We start from the raw sequence: 12663 nt of genomic DNA, 5'->3' as shown, positions 1-12663 counted from the left end.
ATGTAAATCGACAGGGCGGCACAAGAAGCAGGACGGCGATGGCAGAAGCCACAAGGATTCTCCGATGGGCGGAAAATCATGTGTTAGCACTGTCAGCAGTGTTCATTCCGGGAGTGGACAACTGGGAAGCAGACTTCCTCAGCAGGCACGACCTCCACCCGGGAGAGTGGGGACTTCATCCAGAAGTCTTCCAACTGATTGTAAACCGTTGGGAAAGGCCACAGGTGGACATGATGGCGTCCCGCTTAAACAAAAAGCTGGAAAAATATTGCGCCAGGTCAAGAGACCCTCAGGCGATAGCTGTGGACGCTCTAGTGACACCGTGAGTGTACCGGTCGGTTTATGTGTTCCCTCCTCTTCCTCTCATACCCAAGGTACTGAGGATAATAAGGAGAAGAGGCGTAAGAACTATACTCATTGTTCCGGATTGGCCAAGAAGAGCTTGGTACCTGGAACTTCAAGAAATTATCTCAGAGGACCCATGGCCTCTGCCGCTCAGACAGGACCTGCTGCTGCAGGGGCCCTGTCTGTTCCAAGACTTACCGCGGCTGCGTTTGACGGCATGGCGGTTGAACGCCGGATCCTAAAAGAAAAGGGTATTCCGGAGGAAGTCATTCCTACGCTTATTAAAGCTAGGAAAAATGTAACCGTACAACATTATCACCGCATATGGCGAAAATATGTTGCGTGGTGTGAGGCCAGGAAGGCCCCAACGGAGGAATTCCAGCTAGGTCGATTTCTGCACTTCCTACAGTCAGGGGTGACTATGGGCCTAAAATTGGGTTCCATTAAGGTCCAGATTTCGGCTCTGTCGATTTTCTTCCAAAAAGAACTGGCTTCACTACCTGAAGTTCAGACATTTGTCAAGGGAGTGCTGCATATTCAGCCTTCTTTTGTGGCACCGTGGGACCTCAACGTGGTGTTGGGTTTCCTAAAGTCACATTGGTTTGAGCCACTCAAAACCGTGGATTTAAAATATCTCACGTGGAAAGTGGTCATGCTTTTGGCCTTGGCTTCGGCAAGGCGGGTGTCAGAATTGGCGGCTTTGTCATGTAAAAGCCCCTATTTGATTTTCCATATGGATAGGGCAGAATTGAGGACTCGTCCCCAATTTCTTCCTAAGGTGGTATCAGCTTTTCACTTGAACCAACCTATCGGGGTGCCTGCGGCTACTAGAGACTTGGAGGACTCCAAGTTACTGGACGTAGTCAGGGCCTTGAAAATTTATGTTTCCAGGACGGCTGGAGTCAGGAAGACTGACTCGCTATTTATCCTGTATGCACCAAACAAGATGGGTGCTCCTGCTTCAAAGCAGACTATTGCTCGCTGGATTTGTAGCACAATTCAGCTTGCGCATTCTGTGGCTGGCCTGCCACAGCCTAAATCTGTAAAAGCCCATTCCACGAGGAAAGTGGGCTTTTCTTGGGCGGCTGCCCGAGGGGTCTCGGCTTTACAACTTTGCCGAGCTGCTACTTGGTCAGGGGCAAACACATTTGCAAAATTCTACAAATTTGATACCCTGGCTGAGGAGGACCTTGAGTTCTCTCATTCGGTGCTGCAGAGTCATCCGCACTCTCCCGCCCGTTTGGGAGCTTTGGTATAATCCCCATGGTCCTTACGGAGTCCCCAGCATCCACTAGGACGTTAGAGAAAATAAGATTTTACTCACCGGTAAATCTATTTCTCGTAGTCCGTAGTGGATGCTGGGCGCCCGTCCCAAGTGCGGACTGTCTGCAATACTTGTATATAGTTATTGTTAACTAAAAGGGTTATTGTTGAGGCATCTGTTGAGAGGCTCTGTTATGTTCATACTGTTAACTGGGTATAATATCACGAGATATACGGTGTGATTGGTGTGGCTGGTATGAGTCTTACCCGGGATTCAAAATCCTTTCCTTATTGTGTCAGCTCTTCCGGGCACAGTATCCTTACTGAAGTCTGGAGGAGGGTCATAGTGGGAGGAGCCAGTGCACACCAGGTAGTCCTAATTCTTTCTTAGCTGTGCCCAGTCTCCTGCGGAGCCGCTATTCCCCATGGTCCTTAGGGAGTCCCCAGCATCCACTACGGACTACGAGAAATAGATTTACCGGTGAGTAAAATCTTATTTTTTTTTTCATGCCAGGCAGCATTGAGCATCCTCAGGAGACTTAGACACTGCCCGGCTCCTTCCTCCTGGCTTTCCCTGCTCCCAGCAGTGCATAGCATACTGCGCGCGTGACATGAAGTCATAGGTCATGCTGCGCAGTCTGCCGCCAGCCGCCCGTGCTGCCTGGACTGCACCTCGCAGCCTGCGAGCCTGGCTCCCACCCACGATGATGAGTATTTGTGTGGGGTGGGCGGGTCTGCAACCCAATCCCGGGAATCCCTGGATTGACCTTTTTTCAATCCTGATACCCTGGATTGAAAAAAAGGTCCAGGATTGGCCTCCCTACCGGTGATATACCGACAGCCAGAATCCCAACCACCGCCGGTTATTCCCACTCCGTTAATGGATCCACGTTACCAACCGAGTGTGAAAAGGACCTGTGGCAAGTAAAGTGAGGCTCCGGGCCCGTTGCGTGGCGAGCGCAGCAAGCCCACGAGGGGACTCGCTGCCTTGCCGTCGGGATTCCATCAGACGAGATACCGCTGTCGGTCTAGTGACAGCTAGGATCCCGTCTGCTGGGATCTCATATGTGTCCCACCTTAAGGACTGAGTTTGAGAAACTGTCAAATCATTGTTTTATAATAATAGATTATATAAACAGAATATTAAATAATTAACAAGTGTAACCATAATAACAAAGACCTATTAAACATATAAACATTCCTATGATAGCATAAAACGTGGCTTATTTGATGGTATACGTAGGTGAGCACAATCTATCTGCAATGAGCTGTGTAAACCTAGGTATACACTATACAATTATCTAGCAGATAATCTGCCAGATTTAGCTGGTTGGAATGAAAATTTGATAATGGATGAGAGCAAATGGCAATCGACTATTTGCTCCCAAAAACTGCAAAATGGACAAAAACAGTCTTTTATGTAAGTTGGTTAAATTTGTGTTTAACCAATTTGTATGAATGTCATGTTTTGTTCATTTTCCAATGTTTGGGAGCAAATTTTCGATTGTCATTTGCTCTCATCCATTACCAGGTTTTCATTCCAACCAGCCAGATCTGGCAGATTATCTGCCAGATAATTATATAGTGTGTACCTAGCTTTAAAGGGCCCTACAGACTTGGCGACCCGCCGCCGAGCTGCCCGACCGCCGATACAGCAGACAGCTGGTGACGGGGGGAGTGAAGTTTCTTCACTCCCCCCATCACCCGGCTCCATAGCACTGCATGCTAATATGGACGATATTGTCCATATTGGCTAGCATGTTTAAACGAGCCGGCACCAGCGATGAACGAGCGCGGGGCCGCGCATTGTTCATTGCTGGTGCATACACACTGAAAGATATGAACGGTATCTCATTCATTAATGAACGAGATCGTTCATATCTTTCACTGGTATCGACCAGTGTGTAGGGCTCTTAAGCCTTCAGTTCCCTGCAGAGTATTAAAGAGACGGGGGGTTATTAAGACCTGATAGCTGCTGTGCGTTTTCGCACAGCGGGCGATGAGCAATAGACTGCGCATGTGTCTGCACCGCAGTGTGCACGTGCGTCAGCCAACATCAACGGGCATCACCGGTCAGCGACAGGATAGTGGGAAATTTCCGATCGCACAGGTGTTCGAAGGTGATTGACAGGTGGAGGCAGTTTGTGGGTGCTAACTGAGCGTTTACTGGGAGTGTCCGGAAAAACGCAGGCGTGCCCAAGCTTTTTCAGGGAGGGTGTCTGACGTCAGCTCCGGGTCCGATCAGCCTGTTCTCATCGCACTGGAGGAGTAAGTCCTGAGCTGCGCAGAGACTGCACACTGGATTTTTGCACCTCGGAGTACACATGCGATCGCACACTTGCACGGCGAATTTACACTCCCACTTGGCCGGCACCTATCTCAGGACAGCAAAGTTAGCAGCCCAGTGATCAGGTCTGAATCACACCCACAGCCTAGAGCAGAGGTTCTCAAATGTGGTACTCAAGGGTCCAGGATTTAAGTTTATCCATGTTGGCCACAAGTGACTTAATTAGCACTTCAGTGATTTGATTTAACCATATGTCCTAAGCCATGGATATACCTAAAACCTGGACCGTTGGGTTGCCTTGAGGACTGCGTTTGAGAACCTATGGCCTAGTGCACAGGTTCTCAAACTCGGTCCTAAGGACCCCACACAGTGCATGTTTTGCAGGTCTCCTCACAGAATCGCAAGTGAAATAATTAGCTCCACCTGTAGACCTTTTAAAATGTGCCAGTGAGTAATTAATACACCTGTGCACCTACTAGGTTATATGTAAAACATGCACTGTGTGGGGTCCTGAGGACCGAGTTTGAGAACCTGTGGCCTGGAGACATCACTTACAAACACAGAATTTTGAGAGCATTAGAAAGGGTATCCGAACTCTGGCTCGACAACCATTGGTCGACAGTGACTAGGTTGACAGTAGAAACAGGTTGACATGCAAAAAGGTCGACATGAGTTTTTCACATTCTTTTCTTTTTTTGAAATTTTTCGTATTTTTTTTTGGACTACGATTGGGAATGGTAACCTGTGCTGAGCGCAGCGAGGCACCTTGCCCGAAGCATGGCGAGGGGACACGATGCACTAATTGGGGTTCCCGGTCACTTTACGAAGAAAATGACACCAAAAATACATGAAAAACTTAAGTCAACCTTTTTACGTCGACCTTTTCATGTCGACCAAATGGCCGTGTCGATCTATTTCTAGTGTCGACCTAGTCACTGTCGACCAATAAGTGTCAACCTAGACACTGTCGACCCTGAGTCCCATAACCATTGGAAAGATATGTTCCTCACAGACTGCATGTAACTTGCTATTGGGCCACACACTGGTTTTATGAAGAACATAAGGCTTTTAAATGGAGTAAATCACCAAGGGCACACAGTGAATCACTTGTCCATGTACACAAAGTTTAGATGCTACCGTTACTTTATCCAAGATGAGCCTGTGAGTGATACATTGTATCCGGTATCTACTGTAACTGTATATTGCATCTAGTATTTAACTGCACCCATATGCAATAGCCCTGTAAGGGAGATACAAAAAAAAGCATTATATTTGAAGAACGACTAAACAACATTATATGACTGATTAATATATTTTTTTTATTACGCTCATCTGATAAAGTGACATTATCCGTCTGTGATATGATCGCCACGTGCAGGTGCGACCATGAGATATTGGGTCTCACTAATTTTTACATATTTTTTAGATATAGTGTGTGTGTGTGTGTGTGTGTGTGTGTGTGTGTGTGTTTATCACTCTTTTTAATAGATATTGATTAGTTTTAATTACGGATTCATTTTTAATTATAGTATCATGTGATAGAATGGGAAAGTGCTAAGCTGGAATAAAATGCACCAATGGAGGAGCAGAACTTTCCCCCTGTATGACAATCAGTCTAAATATTAGACAAGTAATATATGATCCACTCTGAAGATCAAATTATATAGTAGGCACATAAAAATGGCAAATGTATTATTAAAGTTGCACATGCTGGGAGTGACCATACCCGGTAATTGAAGTTGGAGCCACAGATGGTGTGTGAAGAGGATATCCTGATAAATACACAGCATGGGCTCCACAGCACCTCCATTTCACTAGGTTCCAGTCTGGTTTCTATATCTAAAAATATTTGGAAAAACTGAGAAACCAGACTGGCACATAGAGAAATGGAGTCTTAAAGCCTTTACCTTTAATGTGCTTGTCAATAATTTTTCTTTTTGATCTCTTTAAACAACTCTCCTTTTTTTTCTCTGGTCCATGTTCAGTGTGGTGCACACAATGATACCAAACAGCAGAGTGACTACTTGTCTCTATTTAAATAGGCAGAATGACTGATTAAGTAATTGAAGACATGTGTAATGCTAATTCAATATTGCAATTAGTTTGAAATAACAGTATTATCTTTTTTAGGCGGTACCAACATCTGTCTAGGTCATTTTAGAATATCTTTGGATTCTATGCAATAATTTCTATGTTTTCACAGTTTCTTTGCTTTTTTCTATGACCTAGCCAAGACATTGCTGGTATACTGATTCATCAAGCCTTTTCTTGGACACACGTGCGCACGCATTGCGGCATACAGCTATCGGCTCATCTTAGTCGTTCATGCGTACACCCTATACATTCCTCATGGGACGCGGGCACTCTTATTGTGACCCCATTGCTGCGAATAGTTATAGGCGCTGGTAAGATGAGGCAGGACAGATCTGTACATGAGAAAATGGGGTAACCTAGCGCTAATTTGGGTGTCTTGTCAAGGTGGTGCATATGTAACAGGTGATGTGTGATGGAATATACACAGAGTAGGGATAAGGTGCAAAAAGTAATGTACAAAGGTCATTATATACAGTGTGTGTGTATATATATATATATATATATATATATATAAAGTATATATATAATATAGTCAATTAACATCATTGTTTTGGGCAATGCGGGGGGCATAAGGGGACAATGCCGAGATTATCAGCATTGTAAAATTAGGTTGTAGCTACGATGACGCAATTCAGATCGATTTGTGTTGTCAACCGCCGTCTTTACTCGGGACGTGGGTGGCGCCAAGCAGACATGGTGCAGGATCGGGAGACTTCAATGCTCTTCCATGCAGCCGAGAGCAGCACCCAAGATTCAGGAGCCTCTCAGCCAATCCGGGTGGGCAGGTAAGTATGGTGTGAAGGCAGTACAACAAGCTGTGCATTGCCCTTAAAAAAATAAAAAGCAGCTAAAGCATTGAAAATCAGCTGTTTATTTTGCAGTAGTAATTTGCCTGGGATTATCTCTGTCTGAAGAGTCACCCATCTACCGATGACTGCCTGATGTATTTCCTTGTGTGCACCCTCCTGCAACTTATACTAAGTGCACTGCCTTCCTTTCTAGCTCTCCTCTATACTTTTCAGCAATGTGATTATATTCTTAAAGCAGGTTTTTGTCATGGGTTAAGACAACTCTATGTGGGGTATAATTGTGTCTAGGAAGAATTTCATGTCATGTCCCAGGGCAGTGAAAGCACTCCGCCCAATATCTGTACACACTGGAAACTGCTGTTGGAAGCTGGAAAGGTGGAGTTGATCAGTTTCAGGTGTAACAAAAGTCACAAGTGGTCAATACAATCTAAGGAGGTCATTATGGGGGTAATTCCAAGTTGATCGCAGCAGGATTTTTGATAGCAATTGGGCAAAACCATGTGCACTGCAGGGGAGGCAGATATAACATGTGCAGAAAGAGTTAGATTTGGGTGGGTTATTTTATTTCTGTGCAGGGTAAATACTGGCTGCTTTATTTTTACACTGCAAATTAGATTGCAGATTGAACACACCACACCCAAATCTAACTCTCTCTGCACAAGTTATATCTGCCTCTCCTGCAGTGCACATGGTTTTGCCCAATTGCTAACAAAAATCCTGCTGCAATCAACTTGGAATTACCCCCTATGTTGGGTAGAGGTGTCTCCCTGAATATAGATTATATAAATATGTTCCTTACAAAGCTGCAGTTATAATGTGTATATAGGTGTACTATATATATCCTTATATTTGGCAGGACGTGATGTCACTTATTATTATTATTATTATTATTATCCTTTATTTATATGGCGCCACAAGGGTTCCGCAGCGCCCAATTACAGAGTACATATGCACATAATCGAAACAGTGACTTGCAGTTGAAGACAATATAGGACAAGTACAGGGTAACTAAGCATAACTACACCAGTAAATTACAGAGATAAGTTCCAGGTGGCCAAAAACTGCGAGATTTGGGCAGTTGAGGATTATTAAAGTAAGAAAAGGATAAACACATGAGGGAAGAGGGCTCTACTCCTGAGAGCTTACATCTATGTTCACTGTTAGTGAAGATACAACGTGTTTCCCACAAAATATTCACCTCAATCTGTATATGAGCTTTAAAGTTTGGGCTTTTACGCTGGTGGAATTTGTAAGTATTCCCAGAGCTATCCCAAACTTACCACACAATAGAATGAATTGACCGCTATCCCACTTCTATTCATACAGATGTGTCCTCACTCACTGGGTGGCCATACTCCATACAGAGCGAGAGGCCACTCCGAGTAGTGTACTAGATTTTCCTCAGACACAGTGAAAATCCGCTCACAGTGTACTAGAGACGCTACTCTGCGACTTTAACAGCACAGGAATTAGTTTTACATGCGAACATAGGGGATAATCCAGACCTGACCGTAGCAGCAAATTCGTTAGCAGTTGGGCAAAACCATGTGCACTGCAGGTGGGGCAGATATAACATGTGCAGAGAGAGTTAGATTTGGGTGGGGTGTTTTCAAACTGAAATCTAAATTGCAGTGTAAAAATAAAGCAGCCAGTATTTACCCTGCACAGAAACAATATAACCCACCCAAATCTAACCCTCTCTGCACATGTTATATCTGCCCCACCTGCAGTGCACATGGTTTTGCCCAACTGCTAAAAAATTTGGTGCTACGATCAACTTGGAATGACCCCCATAGTGACAATAAAGCACAACGGAAGCGAACGTGAAGAAATGCAGAGGTTGCTCGTATCTTCAGACTCATGCACACACAGATGTACAAATGTTGCACACCCACCCCATTGATCAGTGTACGCTAGCAATGTAGTCTGTCGCTTCTATTTAATTACAGTATGTGAATAAGTTGCACATTGTGAGCAAAAACAATGCTCAACACAGCCAAGTTGCAGGGGACCAGCTGCAGCAAGAGGGTCTATTTGTTGCGACTGTAGACAATATATACCCCATACAAATCTCAGCGAGTTCTATTCTACAGTACTTTGGGCCTAATTCAGACCTGATCACTCCTTTGTGAATTTGCAGAGGTCTGCGATTGTATGGTCGCCCCCACCCAGACAGAGTGAATAGCCGCCCCGTGCAAGTCTGTGTACGCCGTGCAAAAAGCTTTGCGAGCGCCGGTTAGCTGCAAATCCATTCATCACTCACCATCGAATGATTTTTCCAGTCTGTGCGTAGCCCAGGACTTACTCCTACAGTGCGATACAAACAAGTTGATCGGGCCGGAACTGAAGGCATACACCCGCTCTAAAAACGCTTGGGAACGCCTACGGTTTTCCTGACACTCCCGTCCCAGACAACGGGCAGTTACCACCCCCAAAGGTCCGCTTCCTGTCAATCAGCCTGCGTTCTCCTAGCCATCAAAAAAGACGCTGACTTCTTTCACAGTTTGGTTTAGCAGGTGCGCATTACGATCCATATGCATGCGCAGTCGACCGATAATCGGCCGCCTTGCAAATTTGCACAACAGCGATCAGGTCTGAATTAGGCTGTTAGACATGCAGAATGGCATTACACATAATTGCAAAAGCATAACTTATGCAATAAAATACTCATGAGTATCCTAGATTATCTTATATATCCTGTATGGAATAGTAGAGAAGCTGCCCTGGCATTGTTACCATGAAAACTAGCTCACCAAAACATTCCTAATCGCTGCAAACTGGAATTGTTATAGCGCTACAGACCTGATTCAGAGATGTACACAAGCCCAATGGTTTATGTACAGCTCCGACGTTAGGCGATCTTCCCCTATTGCGGGTTATGTACTGCGCATGTGCAAATCTGTTTCTGAAAGGACAGTCGCAGTGCCCCCTAAGCTGCAGCATGTCAATCATTTAGCAGAGAAAGGGCTGCGACGGCCAGCGTTTCAGAAAATGGGGGCATGTCGGCCCAGTTTTCTGGGAGTGCCATGGTCAGTGGCTGCGCTTCACTGGTGCCAAAAGCGTGAAAACAGCAGCCATCCTGAGTAACCTGAGATGACAGATCACAGAAGCCGACAGGAGGTGTCTATTTACACTAGATGCCTCCTGCAGAATTAGCATATTATTGCACAGCTGCTGCATAGACAGTCACAGTGGCTGAGCTGTAGAGGCCATCTTGGAATCAAACGCTACCCTGCCTGATCACACTATGTAAGACATGCATTATTTACAAGAAGCTAAAGTCTATAGATAGTATCAGCTACTGTATAACCATGTTTCTTGTCTCCCAGGAACATGACTCGGTCACACACGGACAGGCCCTACTTGTGGAAACTCTCATCACTTTCCAGTTGGTCTTCACAATTTTCGCTTCATGTGATAAGAAAAGAACTGACATCAAAGTCCCCATTCCCCTCATCATTGGTCTTTCTGTTACCATTGGACACCTCTTTGCAGTAAGTGGAAGGATTGTTATTAGTAGAAGTTACATGTGTTAATAGGAAGCTACATGAAAACCAGTTCTAAAAGAATTTTTAAGCATTAACTATTACAATTCCACATTATCCTCTCTGCTCCGCTTTCTGTAGGCCACAGATAATATGCAGTATACACAGTGGCGTAACTAGAAATTTTTCTCCCCCAAGCCAAAAAATTCTTCGGCGCCCATCCCCCATCCCCCATAATTGGCACTAGTAAAGGGACAAACATGCGCGCGCCGAAAAATGGGGGTGTGGCTTCGTTGAAATGGGCGTGGCTTCACATAAAGGGGTGTGGCATTGCAGGAAAAGACCACCTTATACCCCAGTTTTGCAACCTTCACGCCCAGACGTTGGCCACCACAGGAAAGAAAAATAATCCTGATTCATGCCCCTTACATTATTTTTCTCTAACGTCCTAGTGGATGCTGGGGACTCCGTCAGGACCATGGGGAATAGCGGCTCCGCAGGAGACAGGGCACAAAAGCAAGCTTTTAGGATCACATGGTGTGTACTGGCTCCTCCCCCTATGACCCTCCTCCAAGCCTCAGTTAGGTTTTTGTGCCCGTCCGAGAAGGGTGCAATCTAGGTGGCTCTCTTTAAGAGTTGCTTAGAAAAAGTTTTTAGGTTCTTTATTTTCAGTGAGTCCAGCTGGCAACAGGCTCACTGCATCGAGGGACTTAGGGGAGAGAATTTCAACTCACCTGCGTGCAGGATGGATTGGATTCTTAGGCTACCGGACACCATTAGCTTCAGAGGGAGTCGGAACACAGGTCTCGCCCTGGGGTTCGTCCCGGAGCCGCGCCGCCGACCCCCTTGCAGATGCTGAAGATTGAAGAGGTCCGGAACCAGGCGGCAGAAGACTTTTCAGTCTTCCTCAGGTAGCGCACAGCACTGCAGCTGTGCGCCATTGTCTGTCAGCACACTTCCCACAGCGATCACGGAGGGTGCAGGGCGCGGGGGGGGGCGCCCTGGCAGCAATGTAGAATACCTGTATGGCGAAAAATACATCACATATAGCCCTTGAGGCTATATGGATGTATTTAACCCCTGCCAGACTTCACAATCTCCGGAGAAGAAGCCCGCCGAAAAGGGGGCGGGGCCTATTCTCCTCAGCACACAGCGCCATTTTCCCTCACAGAAAGGCTGAGGGGAAGGCTCCCAGGCTCTCCCCTGCACTGCACTACAGAAACAGGGTTAAAACAGAGAGGGGGGGCACTGATTTGGCGATATACATATATATTAAATGCTATATGGGAGGAACACTTATATAAGGGTTGTCCCTGTATAATTATAGCATTTTGGTGTGTGCTGGCAAACTCTCCCTCTGTCTCCCCAAAGGGCTAGTGGGTCCTGTCCTCTATCAGAGCATTCCCTATGTGTGTGCTGTATGTCGGTACGTGTGTGTCGACATGTATGAGGAAAATGTTGGTGAGGAGGCGGAGCAAATTGCCTGTAATGGTGATGTCACTCTCTAGGGAGTCGACACCGGAATGGATGGCTTACTTATGGAATTACGTGATAATGTCAACACGCTGCAAGTGGGTTGACGACATGAGACGGCCGGCGAACAAATTAGTACCGGTCCAGGCGTCTCAGACACCGTCAGGGGCTTGTAAAAACGCCCATTTACCTCAGTCGGTCGACATAGACCCAGACACGGACACTGATTTCAGTGTCGACGGTGAAGAAACAAACGTATTTTCCTTTAGGGCCACACGTTAAGGGCAATGAAGGAGGTGTTACATATTTCTGATACTCCAAGTACCACAAAGAAGGGTATTATGTGTGAGGTGAAAAAACTACCTGTAGTTTTTCCTGAATCAGATAAATTAAATGAAGTGTGTGATGATGCGTGGGTTTCCCCCGATAGAAAATTATTGGCGGTATACCCTTTCCCGCCAGAAGTTAAGGCGCATTGGGAAACACCCCTCAGGGTGGATAAGGCGCTCACATGCTTATCAGAAAAATATCCTAAAAAGTATACACACACATGCTGGTGTTATACTGTGACCAGCGATCGCCTCAGCCTGGATGTGCAGAGCTGAGGTGGCTTGGTCGGATTCCCTGACTAAAAATATTGATACCCTTGACAGGGACAGTATTTTATTGACTATAGAGCATTTAAAGGATGCATTTCTATATATACGAGATGCGCAGAGGGATATTTGCACTCTGGCATCAAGAGTAAATGCGATGTCCATATCTGCAAGAAGATGTTTATGGACACGACAGTGGTCAGGGGATGCAGATTCCAAACGGCACAAAGATGTATTGCCGTATAAAAGGGGAGGAGTTATTTGGGGTCGGTCCATGGGACCTGGTGGCCACGGCAACTGCTGGAAGATCC

At 45.8% G+C, this 12663-nt stretch overlaps 1 protein-coding gene across 1 annotated transcript in view; it reads left to right on the top strand.

The window, feature by feature from the left end:
- LOC134928355 (aquaporin-4-like) overlaps positions 1-12663 on the top strand; it is a 46829-nt gene that overhangs the window by 4642 nt on the left and 29524 nt on the right. The window contains exon 2 of the mRNA XM_063924000.1: positions 10128-10292. Within this exon, the coding sequence (XP_063780070.1) occupies positions 10128-10292 (165 nt within the window). The remainder of the gene's footprint in view (positions 1-10127; positions 10293-12663) is intronic.

The sequence above is a fragment of the Pseudophryne corroboree genome, chromosome 5 (genome assembly GCF_028390025.1).
Source record: "Pseudophryne corroboree isolate aPseCor3 chromosome 5, aPseCor3.hap2, whole genome shotgun sequence".
Taxonomy (NCBI): Eukaryota; Metazoa; Chordata; class Amphibia; order Anura; family Myobatrachidae; genus Pseudophryne; species Pseudophryne corroboree.
Note: the sequence above shows the minus strand (reverse complement) of the source record. Positions and strands in the feature narration are given on the sequence as shown.